A 24,751-nucleotide genomic window follows, 5' to 3' on the forward strand; every position below is an offset into this window, starting at 1 on the left:
CTGGGCTTGAAAACCTCCCTCTTGTCACACAAGGGAGTCCTTCAGTGGGCTGGAGGGGCTAGTGGCTCCCTGAGCTGGGCTCATGGGGGTCTCACGCCCCTTGTCCTGCACCCTTCCCACTGGCTGTCGGGCCCAGGCTCTTTCCCCGGCTCCCACTTGCCAGTTTGAGCTCTGCTGCCCAGGCTCACGAGGCTGCCGGCTACCCCCCTGCCTCGGCTTTCCTGGGCCACCTCGGGCTTGAAGCTGGCTGTGTGGGCCACTCAGCAGGAAGGGACAGCGGGAATCCTTCCCCCAGGCCAGGAAAAGGGGGGCTGCCCCACTGTGAGCAGGCTGCCCATCCCATGGCAGGGACCCTGTCACCCACCCCATGGGAGAGGCCCAGGGACGGAGCCCAGGGCTGCTTGGCTCATGGAGCAGGGGATACAGGAGGCCCGGCAAGGCGTTGTTAGAGTGGAAACTACCCCCTTGTGGGCGGCGGGGGTCAGGCCTGCCCCGAGGGCAGAGCGCAAGGAATGGGGGACTGGTGCCTGGTCTGAGCTCAGGCTCTTCACAGGTACAGCTGAACTGCAAGTGCAGACGAGCGGGCCAGGGGGGTAGGTTAGACCTGTTCCAGGGGAGGCAGCGTGGCCTGGGGGCTAGTGCTGGCTGGGGACACGGGAGCCCCGTGTTCCGTTCCTGGCTCTGCCAGGGGCTGGCTGACCTCATGCAGGTCCTGTCTATCTGTGCCTCAGTTTCCCCATGTGCAAAGGGGTAACGCTCCGGCCCCGCTGTGACGTGCTCTGAGATAAGGCGTATCGGCACCAGTCACCCTCATGCGCAAAGCAAGGGCCCAGGTGCTGTGAGGGGAAAGGAAACGTTTAAACTGGATTCAAGGGGAGGGCGTGTCTGGGGAACTCACCGCCACAGGATCTCACCTGCCCGAGAGCTCAGCAGGATTCCCACAGGGGGCGGAGAGGAACGTCCCAGGTATAAGCCCTGCCTCGGTGGGGGTGGGGCTGCACCTGCAGGGGGCTGGGGAGGGGAGGGCCTGGGGCATGTTCTCCACTCACTGCACCTTGGTCCTTGTGGGCGCCCGTGCCCTGCAGCCGGGCCATGTTCTTACAGGATCAGCCCCCTCCCCCCAGTCCATTTCCCATAAGAGCAGAGGGTTCCCCTGGCTCCATCTGCCCCCCCCCCTGCAGCTGGGGGTTGCAGGTCAGGACTGAGCAGACCTGTTCTGCTCTGCACGGCTGCCCCCCTCCCCAGCAATGGCTGCAGTTTGCTGGCGCTCCGGGCAGCGGCTGGCAGGGGGGCTCTCATCTGGAAAGCTCCCCCCCAAGGAGGCAGCTGGGGCAGGCGAGGGGCGAGTGACCCGAGGGGCTGCGGCCACCCCAGCTGCCCCCCACTCGCTGCATGTTTTCCGGGTAGAGGGAGCTGCTGCCGACATCCTGGCTACTTATAACCCCGGGGGGAGCCGGCCCCGGGATTTTCCTCCCGTCCGAACCCGGCCTCTGCTCAGACGACTGGTGATTTCTCAGCACCCCCAGGCTGGGACCCCCAGGGGCTGGCTTCCTCCAGCTGCCTTTGCCTGCCTGGCCCGGCCCCTGTTTAGCGATGGGCCGAGGCTTTGGCTCACTTGAGGGGGCTGTGGTCGGGAGCGAGGGGCACGGGCAGGGTTGGGGGGGCAGTTAACCAGCAAGGCGGAAGGCGACCAGCTCCTGCCGTGCCTGGGAGTGGCCGGGTGCCATCTCTGTGCTCTGCTGGTGCCCCTCACTCCCGACCCGCAGCCCCTGCCAGCCTGACCCTGGGCCCCCCAGACCTGCTGGTGCCCCTCACTCCTGACCCACAGCCCCCTGCCAGCCCGGCCCTGGGCTCCCCCCAGCTCTGCCGGTGCCCCTCGCTCCCGACCCACAGCCCCCTGCCAGCCCGGCCCTGGGCCCCCAGACCTGCTGGTACACCTCACTCCTGACCCACAGCCCCCTGCCAGCCTGGCCCTGGGCTCCCCCCAGCTCTGCCGGTGCCCCTCACTCCCGACCCACAGCCCCCTGCCAGCCTGGCCCTGGGCTCCCCCCAGCTCTGCCGGTGCCCCTCGCTCCCGACCCACAGCCCCCTGCCAGCCCGGCCCTAGGCCCCCCAGACCTGCCGGTGCCCCTCGCTCCCGACCCACAGCCCCCTGCCAGCCCGGCCCTGGGCCCCCAGACCTGCTGGTACACCTCACTCCTGACCCACAGCCCCCTGCCAGCCTGGCCCTGGGCTCCCCCCAGCTCTGCCGGTGCCCCTCGCTCCCGACCCACAGCCCCCTGCCAGCCCGGCCCTGGGCTCAGCCCAGCCCTGCTGGTGCCCCTCACTCCTGACCCGCAGCCCCTGCCAGCCCAGCCCTGGGCTCCCCCCAGCTCTGCCGGTGCCCCTCACTCCCGACCCACAGCCCCCTGCCAGCCTGGCCCTGGGTTCCCCCCAGCTCTGCCGGTGCCCCTCGCTCCCGACCCACAGCCCCCTGCCAGCCTGGCCCTGGGCCCCCCAGACCTGCCGGTGCCCCTCGCTCCCGACCCACAGCCCCTGCCAGCCTGGCCCTGGGCCCCCCCAGCTCTGCCGGTGCCCCTCGCTCCCGATCCGCAGCCCCTGCCAGCCTGGTTGCTGAGGGGTAGATAGTTCTGTGTGTTGGGGGGTTGCTGCTTGGGGGAGCTCCGGAGCCGGCTGCTGCTTTTGCACAAAGCCAGGTCCCTGCCCCGGGGCCTGGAGCAGTGGCCTCTAGGGCCGCCCCTCGGCTCGCAGCCTGTCGCCCCCCTCATGGAGGCAGCGTCCTGCACTTCCCGGGCCAAATCCTTCTGCCAGGAGGCTCTATAACCAGCCCCTGCATCCCAGCGTCGGGCGAGGCGTCCCTGTGGGTGTGGGGCCCCTGGCGGCCCGAGCTCCGTCCCACCCTCCCCCCGCAGGGAAAGGGCCCCCCTGAGCCCCTCTCTCCCCCCCCCCATCGGGCGCAACGAAGGGGGGGCAGGTGCACCGCACGACCAGCCTGGCATGGCGCACGGGAGCTGCTTTTTCAGACTTCCAGGGTCCCGATCCCTGGCCGCGGCGTCGCAGGCTGGCCTGGGGGAGTTCTCTGGCGGGGACAGGCTCCGGGTTGACCTGGTGTCCGGACGGGAAGGAAGCCCCGAGCCCAGGGCGCAAGGTGATGGGCCGGGGGGAGATCTGGGGGGCTGGGGAGACACCCCCCGTTTAAGAGGAGGGCTGCACCTGCCACGCGGTTGGGTTGTTTCCCTGCCCCTCCCCGGCTGTTCACTGCCCTTGGGGTGTTTGTCTGGGGGGGTTGCGAGGTGTTGGGGGTCGGGTGGGGATGATACTTTAAAGGGGGGTGCCTGGGTCCCCTCAGTGGGACCTGGGGGGGTCTGTCTCTTGTTGGAAGGGGCTGGACGCACCTGCGGGTTGGGATCTGGGGCTCAGTGTCCCCCCGCATCTCCCGCCCGCCTTGGGGGGGTAGAAGGGGGGAGGGTTGGAGACTGGGCAGCCAGAATGCAGTTTGGATACTGCAGCCCCCCCCCCCCGGCCCTTTCCCTGCCTCGACTCCCCCCAGCTCCCTTTTCCCAGCCTTACCCCTGCTGTCTTTGCAGATTTCCCCCCTTCCCTCCCTGCAGGGACCCCGGTGACCCCCCCCCGATCCCTGGCCTAAATCCTGCTGTCTTTGCAGAAGATCCCCCCCCGCCCCGGTGGGGACCCTGGCGACCCCCCGATCCCCAGCCCGGGGGCAGCCACCGCTTGGCACCATGGACGTGACCCAGCTGCCATGCAGAAGCCGCATCGCCCACCACCCCTAGAGCCTTGGTGCCCAGGGCCGAGCCGGCCCGCCATGGGGGGCTTCCCGGAGAGCTCGTTGGGCCCCGGCCTCCCCCACGGCTTGGCCCCTGCCAGCCTGGCCCGGCGCGGCCCACCCGGGAGCTGTGCCCACTGCAGAGCGAGGGGGCCGCCGTCCTGCTGGCCAAGTGGCTGCTGGAGGGGGACGCCGGGGGCCGGCTGCTCGGGGCGCCCAAGTGGAGGCGGCTGGAGAACAGGGACTCGGCGGCTGGCGAGCCGGCCCGGTGGCGCCGGGGGGCCGGGGCGGGGCCGAGCGGGCGGCTGGCGCTGGGTGACATGGTGCCCTGCCTGAGCGACTACGGGATCTGCGTGAGGGACGGGTTCCTGGGCAAGGCGCCGGGCGCCCGGGGTGCAGGGGCTGGGCCGCAGGGGGAAGTTCCAGGACGGGCAGCTGGCGAGCCAGTGTCCGCGGGGCCCAGATCGCCTGGGTGCAGGGGCGCGAGCCCGGCTGCCAGGCTGCCAGGGCCCTCATGGGCAGCATCGACCAGCTGATCCTGCAGTGTGCCGGGCACCTGGGCAGGAACCTCGTCAACGGCAGGACTAAGGTGAGCCCGGCGCTGGCCGCTTGGACTCCTGGGTTCTCTCCCCGGCTCTGGGAGGGGAGTGGGGGCCAGTGGTTAGAGGAGCGGGGGAGCCAGGACTCCTGGGTTCTCTCCCCGGCTCTGGGAGGGGAGTGGGGGCCAGTGGTTAGAGGAGCGGGGGAGCCAGGACTCCTGGGTTCTCTCCCCGGCTCTGGGAGGGGAGTGGGGGCCAGTGGTTAGAGGAGCGGGGGAGCCAGGACTCCTGGGTTCTCTCCCCAGCTTTCTCACAGACCCATTGCAAGTCTCTGCTGGGTGCTGCCTCTGTTTTCCTATCTCAACCGGATGCTGGCAGTTGCCTGCGTGGGCGGCAGGGCTGTGAGCGGGGAGCAGCCGGGGCACAGATTGACCCCCTGGTCAGCGATCCCCCTGCCCTCTGGCTGGCAGAACACCGCGCCCTCTGCACAGGTTGGGCTAAGAATGGGGCAGCCCCGGGCAGGGGGTGGGGACGTGGCTCAGGATGGGGGTCTGGGGTCTGGCTGTCGCCAGCCCCTCTGTGTCTGTGGCTCACACGCTGTCTTCAGTACTTTCTCCGGGCGGGCGGGGGCAGCATAATGCCACCCTTGCGGGGCTTCGGGAGCCAGCGGGCTGGGCAAACTCGGGTCTCCTCTGGCCCAGACCCTTGGGCCCAGCTCCTGAAAGGTGTTCGGGCACCTAACACCAAGTGGGAGTTAACTGGCTCCCAGCCCCCCTTTGCTCTAGCCACTAGCCCCCCTCCCCTGCCAGAGCCGGGGGGAGAACCCAGGAGTCCTGGTCCTTCTCTGGCCTCACCCCAGAGGTGGCTGCATTTTGGCCTGACAGCAGGTGGCTCTGGGGCTGGGTGTGTTGGTGGGTGAGTCAGGTCCCCGGAGAAGGAATCTTCCAATGGGGTCCCTGGTGTGAATTAAGGCCCCGGCCTGGGGGCTGCACTTCCCAGGACGGGGACGGGGACGGAGGCATGGGACAGGGAGAGGATGTGGCCAAGGTCACAGCTTGAGTTGGTAGCAGAGGTAGGAATGGGGGGTGGGGCTGGGGTTCAGGACGCCTGGGTTCTCTCCCAGCTCGGGGAGGGAAGGGGAGGGGAGGGGGAGCTAGTGGTTAGAGCAGGGGGCTGGGAGCCAGGACTCCTGGGTTCTCTCCCCAGCTCTGGGAGGGGAGGGGAGGGAAGGGGGAGCTTGTGGTTAGAGTCGGGGGCTGGGAGCCGGGGGCTAAGCTAGCTGCTCAGGACGCCTGGGTTTGCCAGAGGCCTGCGCTCCCACCTGCCCCAGCGCTGCCTTGGCTTTGGCCTTAGGTTACCCCTGGGCTGGCTGCGAGCCCTGGGGTGGGGGGGACCCCTCCCCTGCGGGACGTGCTGCGCTGGCCAAGGCCAAGCCTGCCCCACTGAGACAGCAACTCTCCAGCCCTGCGGGTGGGAGGTGGGGTCTTTAAAAGGGCAATGGTCATGGGGGGGGCCCTTAGCTGGCTCTGAGATGCAGCTGCCTCTGGGGTGGAGCACGGGGGCTCCAGGTGCAGGGCAGGAAGGGAAGAAGGATCCTGCCTGTGGCCGAAGCCCCAGAGCGGGTCTCTTGCAGGCAGCACAAGATCACCCTGCTTGTGGGTTTGGCCCAGACCTGGAAGGCGAGTCCCCCCCACTTGTGGGGAAGAGGTCCTGGGGTCTGGGAAGACTGTGTGCACTGCTGCACTGGGGCATGGGGCTGTCAGCACCCCCCACTGAGCCCCCCACCCTGCCCCCTGGTGTCCCCCCACTGATCCCCTCACCCTTCCTGCTTCAGCCTGGCACCCCCCACCCCAGCCCTGTACCCCCCACTGAGCCCCTCACCCTGCCCCCTGCAGCCTGGCGCCCCCTAGTGCCTCATTGGGGGGTGGGTGCTGAATTCTTATGGGGAAATCCCATCTCCCATGGGGCTGTTTCCGGGTGACCCTGTGTGGGGAGGGGCTGTGTGTGTGTTGGGGGGTGGGAAGGCAGCTGCGGGGGTGTGTGTGTGTGTGTGTGAAGCTGTTGGGGTCCCGGCAGTGGGGCTGTTTACCCCAGTCTCTGGCCTGTTGGCCTTCCAGGAAAATCCCCTTGGGGGAGGGGAATCGGAGCCCCCTGCAGTGGGCAAGGGACCCCCTGCCCCGTGACTGCCCCCCAGCCCGGAGCCAGGGGGATGGGAGCTGGCTCCCAGCCGCGCCTGCCATCCGATCCCTGTTTACCAGGAAACCTATTTCCCGCCCCCCGCCCCCCCCCCCGCGCCTTCCTGGAACTCCTGGGGCAGGGGGAGGTGGGGAGTGGGAGCGAGTCCATGGGGCAGGCACCGGGGTGGGAAGGAGGCACTCGCACTGTGCTTGGGGGCCTTTCTCCCACGCCTAGGCGATCTCAGGGCCCCGCATCGCTGTTGAGATGCAGCCACTTCTGGGGTGGGACGCGGGGGCAGCTGGTTCTACGGGGACCCCTCCCCTGGTGCTGAGATGCAGCTGCCTCTGGGGTGGGGTCAAGTGCATAGTAACTGAGTCATGTTCCTGGGTCTACTGTTTTAGAGTAAGGGAATTGGGAGCCAGGACTCCTGGGTTCTCTGGGAGGGGAGTGGGATTTAGTGGGTTAATGCAGCTGGGGGCTGGGAGCCAGGACACCTGGGTTCTGTCCCTGGCTCTATGGCTGACTCACTGTGTGACTTTAAGGACAGCCCGTCCCCTCCCAGTGCCTCAGTTTCCCCCTGGGCCCAGCGGGATGTGGTTCTCCCCAGTCCTGGCCCCACTGCCCTAGGCTGCCCTGGCCCTTTTAATCCTTTGCTCTGGGCTGCCAGTTCTAACCCCAGTGACCTAATGTGTGTGTGGGGGGCCAGTGCTGGGGGGGCAGGCAGGGCTCACTGCAGCTGGGAGGGGAGGTGTTAACCCTTTCCATGCAGCTGGAGGTAGTGGGGTGGGGTGGGGGGGCTGCACTGGTCCCATGGGACCCTGGAGACCGGAGACCCCTCACACACCCCTGCCCCTCCCCTGCCTGAGGGACCTCCCTGGGGCGGGGGCTGAGACCTGACAAACTCATCTCGGCCCAGCCAGCCAATGGGACTAGGCAGGGCTCCCAAGGAGGGGAAGGTCCCCGGGCCAGCCAGTCCCCAGCCCTGGGGCTGGATCGGGGCCAGTGCCCCCCAGAGGGGAAAGGCCCCATCCCCCCTGCCCCACTGGAAAAAGGTCCTCTGGGGTCACTGAACCCTTCTCAGCCACCCCCCCCCCCCAGCGCTGCCCCCTTCCCGGGCCCCGTCCCTCCCTCTCAGTGCCTGGCGGAGGCGAGAGGCCCCTGGGCAGCCCTGCCTGGCATGGTGCCCCGTGGTGTTGCCAGGCTGGGGGCTGGGCGGCACGGGGTGATGTGGGGCAGGCCCGCAGGGCAGGGACCCTTGGCTGGGGGGAAGGGGGGGCAGGCAGAGGAGGGGGTGGCTGAGCAGCCGCTGAGATTGAATCCTGTGTGTGCGGGGGGGGGGAGAAGAAAGAAGCCCCCCCCCGACCTTCCTCCTCTGCCCTCCAGGGCCCCCAGCCCCACGGCTTCAAAGCCTCAAACCGCCCCCCCAGTCTGGCAGGGCAGGTCAGGGCTGGGCCAACAGGGGCTGCGGGTCGGGAGTGAGGGGCACCATGTGAACCAGCTCGTGGGGCCAGGCGTGGGGGGGGGAGCTCGTGGCTGTTTCTGCTGATGGGGGGGCAGTTTACCCCCCCCCACTAGAATCCTCATTGGCGCTGGCTCCACGCAGCCCCCAGCCGCCCCATAGAGCTGCAGCCACCCACGGCTCAGACACCCCGCCCGGCTGCCCCCCCTCCCCAGCTGTCCATCCCTCCCCCCCCCTCCCCCCCGCCCCGTGCCAGGGTGTCCTGTTCCCGCAGCAAGGACACCGTGTCTCTGACGCCCGGCCGCGGGGGGGGGGGGGGGCGGGGGCTGGTTCAGAACATTCCCCCCCCCGGCTGGGGTGACTCAAGGCTACGATGGTGGCTGGCCCGGGGGGCTGGAGTTGGGGGCGCAGGAGGCTGGTTGGGGTCCCCCCCACTGTCCCCAGTTCTGTCTCATGTCCCCTGGGTAGGGGGAAGGTGCAGCTGGCGTGGAACTGGGGACCCTGGGCTGCTGTGGGGGGGTGAATTACGGACCCCCCCCCGGGGTGTAGTTGACAGAAGACCCCCCACACACACTTCCCACTACGCCGGGGTGGCCTCTGGGCTCAGTCAGGCGCTGGAGCAGCCTGGAGTCCCTGGTGAGGGGTGTCTACTGCTGCCCCCCTCTGCGGCCAGCGACAGGGAAGGGGGGGGAAAGGGGGGCTACCCCCAGTGACCACCTGCCTGCTCGGGGGGGTGATTCCTTTGTGGCCCCTCGACTCTGACGCAGGCTGGGGGGGTTGTCTCCCATGGGGCAGATGCAGCTGGTGGCTGCCCCAGGGGCTGGGGTCCAGTGCTTGGGGGGGTGGGAGAGGGGCTGGGAGCCAGGACTCCTGGGTTCTCTCCCCCGTGTTGGGAGGGGAGGGGGGGTCTAGTGCTTGGGGGTCTGGGAGCCAGGACTCCTGGGTTCTTTTCCTGACTCTGGGAGGGGAGTAGGTCTGGTGGTTAGAGGGTGGGGAGCAGGTTCTTTTCCTGGCTCTGGGCCAACTGTGTCTTTGGGGTTCAGGCTGTGGGGGTGATGGGGGGCCATTTGCTGCCCCAGGTAGAACAGCCCCACCCCCGGGGGTCTCTGTCGCAGCACCTAACAGGCCGCCCCCAACAGGCCGCCCCCCGTCTGTGTGTCTCTGGGTCCGTCCGCCCAGGTACGCCATCACCGTCTGGAGCCAGGAGGGCGCGGAAGCCAAAGGCAAATACCAGCCGGGTAAGTGGCTTACAGCGTAGCTAGACCCTGGCCCCCCTCCCTGAGCCCTCAAGCCAGGCCCTTGCTCTGGGGCAGATCAGGGCTGGCGCCCCCTAGAGGGGACAGACCCCGCCCCCCACATCTGACCCCGTGAGCCAGCCTGTCCCCCGCTATGGGGCTGGATCAGGGCTGGCACCCCCTAGAGGGGGCAGGCCCCGTGCCCCATCCCCGTCCCCTGAGCCTGCGGCTGGCCCGTGCCCCGTTCCCAGAGCACGTCTCTCTCCTTCAGCCTCGGGGCAGAAGGGGGTGCAGGTGCCCGGGCCCCAGGCGAGGGGCATCAGCCGGATGCGGAGCCGGCCAGGGGGCCTGGCCTGGAGCTACTTTGTGTAGCTATTCGCCTGTGTTTGGTTTGCCCATTTCACGCCCGCTGCTGCTGCCCGCGGACTGGGGAGCTGCCTGGGGAGCCCCCCAACACCCTGCCCTCCAGGCTGGGCACCGGAGGGGGGACATTGCACTGGGGGGATGCCAGGGCCCCTGGGCGGGGCTGGGGGGGTGAGCCGGGAGGGCCGGCAGACTGGAGGCGTCTGGAGTTCCAGGTGTGTGTGTGGGGGGTGGTGGCTGGCAGAGGGGACCCCGTGTTTTTTTGGGGGGCTGCCTCCTGCCCTGTGCTGAGAGGGGCTTGGTGAGGGGCCAGTGTGGGCAAGGGGGGACCCCAATCTTAGCCCCCCCAGGCCCTCGCCTGTGCGCTGCCCGGGGGCAGCCAGGGAACCTCCCTGGCTTCGGATCGGTGTGGGGGGCCTTGGACTCTGCCAAGGACGGGGGGAGGGACTGGCCCCTCAGGGCGGATCGGGGGGGGCAGACCCCCAGCTTCCTGCTCATTTCATCCCGCGTGAGAGACAGAGACTGGGGCGGGAGGAGAGCGACTCCCCCGAACTGAAATAAAGTTACCTCATGGCAGCCGCTCCCCTGCCTCCTCCATTCCCCCACACCGGCACTTGGGGGGGTGGAACCTGGGCACTGCTCAGCTGGCCAGCGCCCCCCCCCCCGGCGGGCACTGCACCCAGGGCAGGGGGGGTCTGATGCCAGGATACAGCCTCCAGCATTGAAATGGTGGGGTCTAGTGGTTAGAGTGTGGGGCGGGGGAGGCTGGGAGCCAGGACTCCTGGGTTCTCTCCCTGGCTCTGGGAGGGGAATGGGGTCTGGTGGTTAGAGTCCAGGGTGTGGCAGGGGGGAAGGCTGGGAGCCAGGACGCCTGGGTTCTCTCCCTGGATCTGGGATGGTGGTGCTGTCCTGGTACCAGTCAGTGATATAACCCCTGGAAGCCCATGTAGGGCTTTGCACTGGGGCTTGGGGCAGCTAGATAGAGGGAAGGGGAGGGGAATGGTGTCTAGTGGTTAGAGCGGGGGGGGGGGCTGGGAGCCAGGACTCCTGGGTTCTCTCCCTGGCTCTGGGAGGGGAGTGGGGTCTAGTGGTTAGAGCAGGGGGCTGGAAGCCAGGACTCCTGGGTTCTGTCCCTAGGGGCTGGGTTGCCCGGGGGGCCTGGCTGCTCCTGGCTACTGGCGGGCAGCACATGACAGCTGCACGGAAGGGCCGGGGCGCCGGGCGAGCTCCTTCCGCCCGCAGCGATTCGCAAGGCGCCACCATCTGCTGACGGGGATGGGGTGAGACGCTGCAAGTGACCCTGGGGTGGCACCGTTGCTCTGAGAACGGGCACGGGCAGAGGCCGTGGCTCATCCCCGGGCAGTGCCAGCTTCCCCGCTCGGCCCTGCCCTGGGGCCCTGGTGTTGGGCAAACCAGCCCAGAGACTCCCCTTACCCCCTGGGTCAAGGCATGGAGGGAAAGCGCCCCACGGCTCCAGAGCTGGATTTCTGCTCTCAGTTACAGCGGCGTCAATCCGGATCAGCCTGGCTGACTGAGTGGAGTCACTCCAGATCTACCCGTGGTGCAGGATGGGGGCCAGAGCACCCTGCTGCCTGGCAGATGGGAATAAAACGGGAATAAAACCACCCCGAGAGCAAAACCCGTCTGCTTCGGGGCAGGAGCCGTCTTCCCTGGGAGCAGGTTATCCCCTCACTTCAAACTTGCTCGCACCTGGGATGCAGCAGGTGCCGGTCTCTGGGGCGATTAATGTGCTAATGACTGGGAGGTGCTCAGGTGGTGGGGTTCAGCCGAGGGCCCTGGGGGAGTCTGATCTCGGGGCAGGGGGCGCTCGTTGGAAGGGGGGGCAGGGAATTTGCACCCCTGAGCACCTGGATTTCGCAGGCGGTAGTGGAATGGGGGCCCAGCTGAGATTAGCAGCCTGCGGTCGTGTGTGTGTGTTTGGGGGGAGCGGAGTTAACCCCTCGGTAGCTGGAGCTCCCCTGGAAAATCCAGCATGGGAGTGACTCTCCATCACCTGCCACTGCCCCTTAGCACCAGGCCTGAGAACTGCAGGTTGATCCAGGGCAGATTAGCAGCTGTGGTCGGGGCGTTGGGCCCCTGACTGCACCTAATGGCCATGGGCTGGGTAATGAAAGTGACAGATGCCTGTGGGGGGGGTGGCGGTGGAGGGTGAGTTGGATGCCCAAATTCCTGGGTTCTTTGGCTTCAGGATCCTGAGGAACAGGTAAGGCTGGGGCATGTTTCCCAGGCCCACTGTTTGAGGTAGTGGGGAATCTCCCTTTTTATTAGCACTAGAGGGGCTGTGAAACATACCACTGAATTTTAAAAAAATCAGCCTCAGCATTGCTATGATGCCTCAGTTTCAGCAGCAACTAGTTACTAGGGTACGATCGAGGGCTATAAACTCACGAGTGGTGTGGAGAAAGTGAATAAGGAAAAGTTATTTACTTGTTCCCATAAGATAAGAAGTGGGGGCCACCAAATGAAATTAGTGGGCAGCAGGTTTAAAACAAATACAAGGAAGTTCTTCACACAGTGCACAGTTAACCCATGGAACTCCTTGCCTGAGGAGGTTGTGAAGGCTAGGACTATAACAGGGTTTAAAAGAAAACTGGATAAACTCATGGAGGTTAAGTCCATTAATGGCTATTAGCCAGGATGGGTAAGGAAGGGTGTCCCTCGCCTCTGTCTGTCAGAGGGTGGAGATGGATGGCAGGAGAGAGATCACTGATCATTCCCTGTTCTGTTCACTCCCTCTGGGGCACCTGGCTTTGGCTACTGGGCTGGATGGACCTTTGGTCTGACCCGGTCTGGTCTTTCTTATGTTCTTAACAGTTGTCAATCCAGAGCATTTCTGTGGCTCAAGCAATGGTTAATTATTAGCTACTTATGGCTTCACCACCTGGCCGATTAAGCCACTATTATCTCTGCAGTGCAGATAGGGTCAGGGGCTGTTCTCAAACCGGTAAAAGGCTGGTACAAGGAGGAGGGAGGTAAATTGTTCTCGTTACCTGCTGAGGACAGGCCAAGAAGCAATGGGCTTAAACTGCAGCACGGGTGGCGTAGGTTGGACATTAGGAAAAGCTTCCCGTCTGTCAGGCTGGGTAAGACCTGGAATAAATTGCCCAGAGATCGTGGAATCGCCGTCACTGGCAGGTCAGACAAAGACCTGTCAGGGATGGTCTAGGTCCCCGGCTCTCAACCTTTCCAGACTCCTGTCCCCCTTTCCGGAGTCCGATGTGTCTTGCGTACCCCCCAGGTTCACCTCTCCTAAAAACTACTTGCTTACAAAACCAGCCGTGCCCATGCCCATAGTGCCCAGCACACTGTTACTGACACGGGGCCGATGTTCTCGCTGTTCCCATGTCCTTATAACAAAGGGGGGGGGCGATTTTGGTTGGAGGAGGGGATTCTGGGTGCCCCAGGGGTTCGTGGTCTTGTGTCCTTACAGCGCCTGGCCCGGGGCTGGGGTGGTGCTGCGGGAATGAACAGCACACAGCACAGTGTGGGGCAAGCCCTGGCTGGGGTTCCTTGGTGTTCCCGTTGTTTGGGGGTTGGCTGAAACGTTGTTGCTACGGGCCGGGTGTATCCTGTCCCCCCTCAGCCTTCCTGGCTCCTTCGCCTTTAAAGTGGCTTAGAAAAGCCTCAAGCAGCTCGCCCAAAACCTCGCCCCCGCCTCTGACCTTGGCTGGCACTTGGCCTGCAGGAGCCGACTGGCTTTGATTGGGGTTGATCTTCGAAGGGACGAGCTCCTGGCCCGGCCCCGCAGAGCCGCACGCCGCGCAGGCCAGTGGCCCGCGAGCAGCCCCGAGTCGCTCCCCGCACTCGTAGGGAGGGGAGTGTGTCTGGAGACCCTCCCTGCTCCATCACCAGCCGTACAGGTTCCCGCTGCTTGGAGATCATCCCCGGGGCCCCGTCTGAATCTGTCGCGGGAGGCCGCGCTGTAACCCAAGCTCCGGTGAATCACATTCTCACAGCCCTGCCCTCGATGTGGGGAGCGTTGCCGGAGAATCGCGGTTTGAGGAGCGCTCTGCAAACATGAACGGCTTAATTCTCGTGACGCTCCACCCTGGGAGGCAGGACAGTTTAGAGTGGGGGAAACTGAGGCAGGGGAGGGACAGGGAAGTGACTTGCCCAAAGTCACTCGGCAGGTCAGGAATGGAACCCAGGAGTCCTGACTCTGTCCCCCTCCAGCACCCTAACCACCAGACCCCCTCCCCGGGCTGCAGATAGAACCCAGGAGTCCTGGAGGCCAGCTTTGTGCTCTAGCCACTAGGCCCCAGTCCTTTCCCCCAGCAAATGAGAAGTGCTTCTGTCAAATATTTCAGGGGTCCTGAAAGTCCAGCATTGCGGGGCCCCTTGGCTGTTCAGAGAGGCTGTCACCAGCTGGGGGCTTTGAACCGGGGAGATGCAGGGCTAACAGCATCTGGCTTCGCTCCTTGAGCTAAGGGATTAGCCCCCTCAGCTGGCAGCAACAGTAGACCCAGAAACTGAATCAGTGGAGCAGTCACTAAGGGGAGACGGTGGGAGATACCCGAGCGCTGTGGGTTCGAATTCTGGGCAGCCCCCAGTGAGGAGGTGTGGATGCCTCCCCCTGCAGGAAAACCAGGACCCACCGAGCTGCTTCCACGGGCAGACCCTGGTGACGACCACACACAACCTGTTCTTCGGGGGGACAGAGACCGTCAGCACCACCCTGCGCTACGGATTCCTCCTCATGAAGTACCCGGAGATACAGGGTGAGCAGCGGGGGCAGGGGGGACTCAAGTTATTCCTAATGCGGGGCCCCCTCTGGGCCGGGCACTCAGGCGACTGGAGGATGGTTAGGCCCCCCGTGCAGAGGGGGAACTGAGATGGGGGGGGGTGTCGAGTGACTGTCCAAAGGTCACACAGGGAGTCTGTGTCCGAGTTGGGAACTGAAGCCAGGTTTCACCTCGATTCCACTGTAGTCAGGAGTGACTCTGGATTGGCCCCAGGGGAGCTGAGATCAGAATCTGGCCCCAACCCCACTGGAGTCGGGGTGACGCTGGATTGACCCTGGGAGGCTGAGATCAGGATCCGGCCCTGCCCCCATTGCAGTCGGGGGTGATCCAAGCCACTGTCTATATTTTAAAAGGGCGGGTGTAGAAATCGCCAGCCAGGTCTCAGCTCCAGACCGAGCGTGTCCTTGCTGCCCCACCCAACCAGAAACCGCTTCCCATCCCGCTTGTTTCTCCGCAGCCAAAGTCCACGCTGAGCTCTGATCGGGTGGCACCGCAGACCGTCGGTAGACGACCAGGCGCACGTGCCCTACGCCGACGCCGTGATCCACGAGGTGCAGCGCTTCGGCGACGTGATCCCCATGGGGCTCCCGCACGCGCTGACCCGGGACACCCGGTTCAGGGGTTTCCTGCTGCCAGAGGTAACGGGATTTCCCTCCTCCTCACGTTCGAGCAAGAAAACACGGCTCTGCCCCCCCAGGGCTGGAGTCTCCCCTCTTGTCAGCTTCCAAAGGGTGTGTGGAGAGGGAACGGCTGGAACCGTGGCTGGATAGACTGGCGGATGGGTGGGTGGGTGGATGGACAGATGGCCAGAGAGAGGGGTGTGCGTTGGGATGGATAGATAGGATGGGTGGGTAGATGGGTGGGTAGATAGACAAGTAGACTGATAGATAGCATGGCTGGATAGGTGGAGGGATGGAAAGATAGATGGTTGGAGAGGCTGAGGGACACGTGAGTAGGTGGGTGGACAGACGGATGGATGGACAATCCAGCTGGATGGACGGGGTGGAAGGACAGAAAATGATCCAGGTGGCTAGAGGGTGGATCGTTGGATAAATGGACAGACAGACTGAGAGGACGGATGGACAGACAAGACGGACGGATGGCTGCACCAGTGCCAGACAGAAGAACGAGTCACTGGATGGGCAGACAGACAGACGTGTGGACAGCTCGGTGAGTGGGTGGAGAAGCCAGATGGATGTAGAATCACAGAACCAGAGGGTTGAGAGGGACCACAAGGGACAATTTGTCTAACCCCTTGCCGAAGGGCAGGGTTTGGTGGGTCTAAACCACCCAAGACAGACTCTATCCAGCCGTGCCTGGGCAGAGATGGACAGACTGTCAAGATGGATAGGATGGGTGGATAGACAGAAAGACAGATGGATGGATTAAAAGACAGATGGACATCAAGATGGCTGGATAGGCAGGGGATGGATGGACGGAGGGATGGGCGAAGAGATCCTCTGGATGCATGTGCTGCAGCTCTGCGTTTCCCCTGCCCAGGGCACCAACGTCATCCCGCTGCTGTTCTCCGTTCACAACGACCCCGCCCAGTTCAAAGACCCGGCCTCGTTCGACCCGGCCCATTTCCTGGACCCGAGAGGAGGTTTCCGAAAGCAAGACGCCTTCATGGCCTTCTCCACGGGTCCGTGTGGCCTGCCCGGTCCGGGGCTGAGGAGCGGGAGTGGGACAGGTTGAGTCTTCACTAACACGTCTACTCCTAGCTCCACGGCCTTGGGGTCACTGCGAGGAGAGATCAGGCCCCTCTGTGCCGCTGTGGGCCTGAAATGACCCCCTGAGAGTCCAGGGGCCACCCCAGTGGTAGGCTGGCCAGCCCCAGCCCCAGCCAGCCTGAGCCAAAGCAGAGCACCGGGAAGCGGAGCAGGGGCCCTCCTGGGGGCGGAGCATGGGTGGGGCCATGCTAGGCTGTTTGGGGAAACACAGCCTCCCCCGGCCTGTGATACCCACCACCCATGCTGCGGTGGCTATTCTCTGCCCCCGGGACCCATAGGGGGCGGACTGGGGTTGTGGCCGGAGTGCACTGCGCTGTGGCTATTCTCTGCCCCCCAGGGCCCATAAAGGGGATGGAGCATGAGTTAGAGCAGCCCCAAGGCTGCTGTAACTGACACTGGGGGCCGGTCCCCAGAATACAGGGAACATGAAAGGAGTCTTAAAGGTGCCTGAGCCACAAGTACAGGGAGAGGGTAACCGAGACTTGGGGTGCGATGGATCCTGACATGCCTCTCACCCCCGTGCACGGCCCGGACGTCACCGTGTTTCTTTCCCCCCAGGGAAGAGGAACTGCCTGGGCGAGGGCCTGGCCCGCATGGAGCTCTTCCTCTTCTTCACCGCCGTCCTGCAGAGCTTCGCCCTCACGCCCCTCGCCCGCCCAGAGGAAATCGACATCTCGCCCTTGATGAGTGGCCTGGGGAACGTGCCAGGTCCCTACGAGCTCCGGGCTGTCCCTCGCTGAGCGAGCCGCTGCCCCATCCCGCCTGGCTCCCCCTTTCACAGCCTCGTGTCCCGCAGCCTTTGAACGCGTGAGATGAGCTCGCCGGCCTCGTCGCTTGCAGTGTCTAATCAGGATGGTGGTCTTCTCTCTTTTCAAAGTCCTGAGCTCCGGATTTGTGAGTTTGGTTCAAGTTTTCATTAAACTCAAATACAAATAAAAATTGTCCAGCTCTGGGGGTGATAGAGAAAAGTTTACAAACTTGACTCGAGTAAAGAAACCAGAAGCAAATAAAACAAACCCAAATCTTGGCCAGTCCCGTGATTTTTTCTTGAGTCCTGATCTGCTGAACGCTCGGGGCCGGCCGGGCTGCTGTCACTAAAGGGACTAGCCAGCGGGTGTGGGTGGGGCAGAGCAGGGAGAGCAACCTGCTGCATTTTGAGAGCAGAGAAAAGCTGGGACAACAATCGGAGGGTTGGAAACCTGCCTTGCTGGGAGAGGCTCACGCATCTCGCTCTGTTTGGTTCTTCAAAACCATTGATTGGTGTCTTGCCCGCAGCTTATAAATACGTTCATGGGGCCTAACGGACCCGTTACGCTAGAGGAGAAAGGCAGAACCAACTCCTGGAAGCTAAAGCCAGGCACATTCCAATTAGAAATAAGGCACAAATTTAGGGCACAAACTCCCTGGGGGAAGTGGTGGATTCTCCACTGTTGACAACTTTTAAATCGAGACGGGATGTTTTTCTGAAAGATCTGCTCTAGGAATTATTTTGGGCCGTTCTCTGACCGGATCATTTCATTAGACACAAGTTAGTGGGCTCCGTAAAAGTCAAATGAACTGTTCATAATAGTCATTATTGGCCTTAAAGTCTATGAAGCCAAGTTTTCCTGAGACAATCCCGTTTTCCATAGGATGTCCTGGGAATTTCTTTCAGGCCACCTGAAAAGTCCAAGTTTTCCAATTTATCCATCCACAATGTTTGGCCTTTTTAATAACTACAGAAAACTCCTCTTGCTGCATGGGGGAGAATTTGCGAATAGTTTTACGGGAAAGGAAGGTGCATTCAGGGTAACGACCAGTGTTTGGAGCGAAGAGTGTTTGGAGAGTGCATCTCTTAGAGGCTCATTTGGTGGTTGTTTCTGGCTAGGTCTGAAATTCTAGGGGCTTTCCCAAGCTTCATAGCGCATGGCCCAGGAGAGCAGCAAACCTCTCCGGTGTCTTTCACCGCAAGACACGGCAGCCAGAAGGACGGTGGCGAAAACAAACATTTCTCCTGCTCTGGTTGCTCTCAAAAGGGCAGAATTTGGCCCAATTTAGCTACCGCAAAGCCAGGCTCTTTATATTTCCTCCATGTCTTTATTTCTGCTTGAAAGGCCACCTGAACAAACTTGTCAGGGCTCCATGGAAGGAGAAGGTTTAAATTCCTCCCACCCTGCCAACATGCCCACAGTTAAGCTGATGAAAGGGGTTGTGTCCTTAACACCTTCCCTCTTGCGGTGAACTAATCTCAGGAGCGCTTAGATTGTTGAAAGCCTGTTTTTGGGATGATGGACGTTTTCATCTCCCACTGAGCTACACAGCTGCCACAGACAGCTGGTGCCGTTGCAGCTCCGGCCGGATTTTCATAGGGTGGACGTGCCGCACTTTCCAAAAAGTCCCTTTTCTTGGGCGCTGGTGCTTCGTTACTTACTCTGAAAAACGTAGACTTCAGAGGTTAAGGGTCCCTTCTTTGGGACTCTGGTTCGCACCTGCTCACTGTCGGCAGTTCTGGGGGGTTTCATGGGGAGGCGTGTGCCGTCTTAAATCCCCAGCCTCCTGAGTCATGGGATTCTGTGAGCTCAGCTTTTGTTTTGGTTTGGGTTTTTTTTAAGCACGTTTCTAGTCTTCACGGTGGCAGAGAAAAATGTGACCTACAAAACCAGAAGCCAAAATATATTCTATACACAAAGCTCATAATTTCTGTTAAGCCAACCTTGCCGGGTGTTTGTTTGTTTGTGTGGTACCAGCGTCACGCTGTTTGGACCCTTTGAGTTCAGCATGACTGGAAAAAACGTGAGTGACAGGTGGGGCGTTGCTCCCAGGAGCTAACTGAGCCTGACCACAACTAAACCTCTTTCCTAGGTTTGAGTTTTTTTAAGCTTCTTTGGGACTCGTACGACATTTCTGTTCATGCAGCACCTAGCGCAGCGGAGTCCAACTGGGTTGGCTTGTCGGTGTTCGCACACTATAGATGTTCAACAATAATCAACAGACCTAGCGTTTATATAGTGCATGTGATCAATAGATCTCAACACACTTTACAATGGAGCTCAATAGCATTATCCCTGTTTAATAGATGGGGAAACGGAGGCAAAGAAGTGGGGGAGAGAAGCGACTGCCCACAGTCACTCAGGAAGCCAGAGGAAGAACTGGGGCTAAAACCCAGGTCTCTTGAATCCCCCGTCAACGCTTTATCCACTAGGCAACGCTGCTGCCACCCAGAACAAAACGTGCGCCATGCGTAGGATAGAAATAATCAGCTCCGCTAGTGCAAAGAGACAATTATATAAGTGATCTTGTAATTACACACCGATGCTTCGTTCAGCTGTTGCGTGACCCCTCTGACACAGCCAAAATGCCGAGGTACACCTGGCCTTTTTCAAATATTACTCAATGTCTTGGCTGGCTCCCTGCTAAAACCGCTTGAGTCTGTTTGCCTCTTTTGCTCCTTTGTCCTGCTGGTTGGTTAGCCTGGGCTGCGGGTGAGCGTTATGTGAGCTGTGTCCTGTGTTCCTAGTTAAATAAAACTGGTTTTATAACGCCAGGTAGTTTATTTTCTCCTTCACCTGTGTGGCAGAATTGCAGGCTCATGGATTTAAGGGGGGGTGGTGGGGGAGGGACAGGACAGGTCACCATGGGGGCAAATATAACCAGTCGGCTTCTGCAAGGTGGTAGATTGAATCGTGCACCTCCTAGTGATGCTGGTAGAGTGGTCCCATGTTTTAAACACCAGGGTTCATTCCCTGTAGAGTTACCCTGGTTGATTCATGAAGATATGCTACAGGAGGAGAAGCCAGAGGATGTTACTGAGTCAGATAGGCTAATATTTGTGAATCACAATAGCAGACGAATGACGTCTTTTTTTATACTTATTGTAAAGTTAACCTGTGGAACTCATGGCCACAGGATACTGTGGAGGTAAACGGGTGACATTATTGGACGCTGTGCTCTTCTAGACCATTGCTGGAATAATAATAATAACCTAGTTCTTTTCATCCGTAGCTCTCAATGTCTTTTACAAAGGAGGCTGGAATCTGTAGCGCCATTGTCCATATGGGGGAACTGAGTCACAGAACAGTGAAATTATTTATCCCAGGCAGCAGAGCCAGGACTAGAATCCATGTCTGTAGAATAACATGGTACTTTTTAAGAAGGAAGGCTAATGACAGACGTTCTTATTGACAGGACAGTCCTACTCCTCTATTAAAAACAAATATGGCCGATCTCCTGGCCTCATTAATACCCGGTGGGGCTGAAGCTGGGATTAATGTGCCCAGACTATGTGGGGAGAATTGGGCAGGATGTAATTTTCTCCTCCACGATTTATTTTTGAGCGTTTGAAATCCCCCCCCACCCTCAAATCGGGATGAAAAGTTGAAATCACCAACTATTCTTTAAAAAAAGAAAAGGAGGACTTGTGGCACCTTAGAGACAACCAATTTATTTGAGCATGAGCTTTCGTGAGCTACAGCTCACTTCATCAGATGTATACCGTGGAAACTGCAGCAGACTTTATATACACACAGAGGTTTAGGATAGGTTGTAGATCCTTAATAATGCGTTGGAGGGGTTTTAGTTGGGGGCTGAAGGTGACCGCTAGTGGCGTTCTGTTATTTTCTTTGTTAGGCCTGTCCTGTAGTAGGTAACTTCTGGGAACTCTTCTGGCTCTATCAATCTGTTTCTTTACTTCTGCAGGTGGGTATTGTAGTTGTAAGAAAGCTTGACAGAGATCTTGTAGGTGTTTGTCTCTGTCTGAGGGGTTGGAGCAAATGCGGTTGTATCGCAGAGCTTGGCTGTAGATGATGGATCGTGTGGTGTGGTCAGGGTGAAAGCTGGAGGCATGCAGGTAGGAATAGCGGTCAGTAGGTTTCCGGTATAGGGTGGTGTTTATGTGGCCATTGTTTATTAGCACTGTAGTGTCCAGGAAGTGGATCTCTTGTGTGGACTGGACCAGGCTGAAAACCCCTCCAACGCATTATTAAGGATCTACAACCTATCCTAAAGGATGACCCAACACTCTCACAAGTCTTGGGAGACAGGCCAGTCCTTGCCTACAGACAGCCCCGCAACCTGAAGCAAATACTCACCAACAACCACATACCACACAACAGAACCACTAACCCAGGAACTTATCCTTGCAACAAAGCCCGTTGCCAATTGTGCCCACATATCTATTCAGGGGACACCATCACAGGGCCTAATAACATCAGCCACACTATCAGAGGCTCGTTCACCTGCACATCCACCAATGTGATATATGCCATCATGTGCCAGCAATGCCCCTCTGCCATGTACATTGGTCAAACTGGACAGTCTCTACGTAAAAGAATAAATGGACACAAATCAGATGTCAAGAATTATAACATTCATAAACCAGTCGGAGAACACTTCAATCTCTCTGGTCACGCAATCACAGACATGAAGGTCGCTATCTTAAAACAAAAAAAAACTTCAAATCCAGACTCCAGAGAGAAACTGCTGAATTGGAATTCATTTGCAAATTGGATACTATTAATTTAGGCTTAAATAGAGACTGGGAGTGGCTAAGTCATTATGCAAGGTAGCCTATTTCCTCTTGTTTTTTCCTACCCCCCCCCCACCCCCCAGATGTTCTGGTTTAACTTGGATTTAAACTTGGAGAGTGGTCAGTTTGGATGAGCTATTACCAGCAGGAGAGTGAGTTTGTGTGTGTATGGGGGTGGGGGGGGGATGTGAGAAAACCTGGATCTATGCAGGAAATAGCCCGACTTGATTATGTAAAGAGTTGTCACTTTGGATGGGCTAGCACCAGCAGGAGAGTGAATTTGTGTGGGGGGTGGAGGGTGAGAAAACCTGGATTTGTGCTGGAAATGGCCCACCTGTTGATCACTTTAGATAAGCTATTACCAGCAGGACAGTGGGGTGGGAGGAGGTATTGTTTTATGATCTCTGTGTGTATATAAAGTCTGCTGCAGTTTCCACGGTATGCATCCGATGAAGTGAGCTGTAGCTCACGAAAGCTCATGCTCAAATAAATTGGTTAGTCTCTAAGGTGCCACAAGTACTCCTTTTCTTATTATATACACAGAGACCATGAAACAATACCTCCTCCCACCCCACTCTCCTGCTGGTAATAGCGTATCTAAAGTGATCACTCTCCTTACAATGTGCATGATAATCAAGGTGGGCCATTTCCAGCACAAATCCAGGTTTTCTCACCCTCCGGCCCCCCCCCCCCCCAAAAAAAAAAAAACCACACACACACACAAACTCACTCTCCTGCTGGTAATAGCTTATCCAAAGTGACCACTCTCCCTACAATGACAGGTTTCAGAGGAACAGCCGTGTTAGTCTGTATTCGCAAAAAGAAAAGGAGTACTTGTGGCACCTTAGAGACTAACCCATTTATTTGAGCATGAGCTTTCGTGAGCTACAGCTCACTTCATCAGATGTTTACCGTGGAAACTGCAGCAGACTTTATATACACACAGAGAATATGAAACAATACCTCCTCCCACCCCACTGTCCTGCTGGTAATAGCTTATCTAAAGTGATCAACAGGTGGGCCATTTCCAGCACAAACCCAGGTTTTCTCACCCTCCACCCCCCCACACAAATTCACTCTCCTGCTGGTGCTAGCCCATCCAAAGTGACAACTCTTTACATAGTCAAGTCGGGCTATTTCCTGCATAGATCCAGGTTTTCTCACATCCCCCCCCCCCACCCCCATACACACACAAACTCACTCTCCTGCTGGTAATAGCTCATCTAAACTGACCACTTTCCAAGTTTAAATCCAAGTTAAACCAGAGCATCTGGGGGGTGGGGGGTGGGTAGGAAAAAACAAGAGGAAACAGGCTACCTTGCATAATGACTTAGCCACTCCCAGTCTCTATTTAAGCCTAAATTAATAGTATCCAATTTGCAAATGAATTCCAATTCAGCAGTTTCTCGCTGGAGTCTGGATTTGAAGTTTTTTTGTTTTAAGATAGCGACCTTCATGTCTGTGATTGCGTGACCAGAGAGATTGAAGTGTTCTCTGACTGGTTTTGAATGTTATAATTCTTGACATCTGATTTGTGTCCATTTATTCTTTTACGTAGAGACTGTCCAGTTTGGCCAATGTACATGGCAGAGGGGCATTGCTGGCACATGATGGCATAGATCACATTGGTGGATGTGCAGGTGAACGAGCCTCTGACAGTGTGGCTGATGTGATTAGGCCCTGTGATGGTGTCCCCTGAATAGATATGTGGGCACAGTTGGCAACGGGCTTTGTTGCAAGGATAAGTTCCTGGGTTAGTGGTTCTGTTGTGTGGTATGTGGTTGTTGGTGAGTATTTGCTTCAGGTTGGGGGGCTGTCTGTAGGCAAGGACTGGCCTGTCTCCCAAGATTTGTGAGAGTGACGGGTCGTCCTTCAGGATAGGTTGTAGATCCTTGATGATGCGTTGGAGGGGTTTTAGTTGGGGGCTGAAGGTGATGGCTAGTGGCGTTCTGTTATTTTCTTTGTTGGGCCTGTCCTGTAGTAGGTAACTTCTGGGTTCTCTTCTGGCTCGGTCAGTCTGTTTCTTCACTTCAGCAGGTGGGTATTGTAGTTGTAAGAATGCTTGATAGAGATCTTGTAGGTGTTTGTGTGTGTTTGGGGGGGGGGGTGAGAAAACCTGGATTTGTGCTGGAAATGGCCCAACTTGATTATCATGCACATTGTAAGGAGAATGGTCACTTTAGATAAGCTATTACCAGCAGGACAGTGGAGTGGGAAGAGGTATTGTTTCATGGTCTCTGTGTATATAATGTCTGCTGCAGTTTCCACGGGATGCATCCGATGCAGTGAGCTGTAGCTCACGAAAGCTCATGCTCAAATAAATTGGTTAGTCTCTAAGGTGCCTCAAGTACTCCTGTTCTTTTTGCGAATACAGACTAACACGGCTGTTACTCTGAAACCTGCAACTAATCTTTGCAAACTGAAAAAACAAAAAACAAACAACCCCCCCAAACCCGCTGAATTGTGTGTTTTGCTTTGGGCTGATCAAAGCAGCTTAATCATTTCAAAGCACTTTGATTTTCTGGGGTCTAATCTGCTTCAATTTGGAAAGGAAAATAGGAACTCCTGGGCTGGTTCCCATAGAAAATGTTGAACCTTTTAGCTGAGCTCAAAATCCCCCCCGCTCCCAACCTTGACACTTTTATCTGAGTCGGGAAACCCGTCAGCCCCGAACCTGCTTTACCAGCTCTTTGGACCAAACGGCATTTTTCAATGGCGGGGGGGGGGAGGGGGAAACCAATTTGTCAAAAAAGTCCCACCCAGCTCTGCTCACTGGCGCCTCGGCTGGAAGCCCAAAGCCCTTGAGAGATCAGTGTCCCACCACATAGCCAGGGTGTGCCAGGGTGGGCAGAGATGGCCCCATAGGACTCCCTTCTTGGGTGGGGCTGGTCCATGTGCCTTCTCCCATCCCCTGGTGTAGGGGGCTGCACACAGCCTTACATCTATTCACCGCTTCCCCGAGGGCTGGCAGGTGGCAGAACGAGTTAGAACCTGGGCTGGCTGAAACTTTTCCTTCTCAGCAGAGGGGGACACCAGAGTGCATCATGGGAAATGTAGTCCTCCAGGGGAGACAGGCCTATGGAGGAGATGGGGCCCATGAGCCACCTGACCTACAACTCCCATGAGGCACCCCGACTCAACATATTTCTGGTTTTGATCCCCTCCTCCCCAAAATCACACTTTTCTGTGGGGAAATT

General features: G+C 59.5%; 1 protein-coding gene across 4 annotated transcripts; it reads left to right on the forward strand.

Moving 5' to 3' along the window:
• The first annotated feature begins 7,343 nt into the window (after positions 1–7,343).
• LOC125628087 (cytochrome P450 2F1-like) lies at positions 7,344–17,078 on the forward strand. 4 transcript variants are annotated; one of them, XM_075122517.1, is made up of 6 exons: positions 7,344–7,553; positions 9,100–9,198; positions 14,159–14,297; positions 14,779–14,959; positions 15,822–16,011; positions 16,610–17,078. In XM_075122517.1, the coding sequence occupies exons 4-6, from the start codon at positions 14,900–14,902 to the stop codon at positions 16,789–16,791; spliced, it is 432 nt and encodes a 143-aa protein (XP_074978618.1). In that variant the 5' UTR covers positions 7,344–7,553; positions 9,100–9,198; positions 14,159–14,297; positions 14,779–14,899; the 3' UTR covers positions 16,792–17,078. The 4 variants fall into 4 exon arrangements, with proteins under 4 accessions (XP_074978618.1, XP_074978620.1, XP_074978617.1 ...); XM_075122519.1 differs by lacking the exon at positions 7,344–7,553 and adding an exon at positions 8,280–8,596 and having other exon boundaries at positions 15,822–15,963; XM_075122516.1 differs by lacking the exon at positions 7,344–7,553 and adding an exon at positions 8,281–8,596.
• Positions 17,079–24,751: the final 7,673 nt, after the last annotated feature.

The sequence above is a fragment of the Caretta caretta genome, chromosome 23 (assembly GCF_965140235.1).
Source record: "Caretta caretta isolate rCarCar2 chromosome 23, rCarCar1.hap1, whole genome shotgun sequence".
NCBI classification, from domain to species: domain Eukaryota; kingdom Metazoa; phylum Chordata; order Testudines; family Cheloniidae; genus Caretta; species Caretta caretta.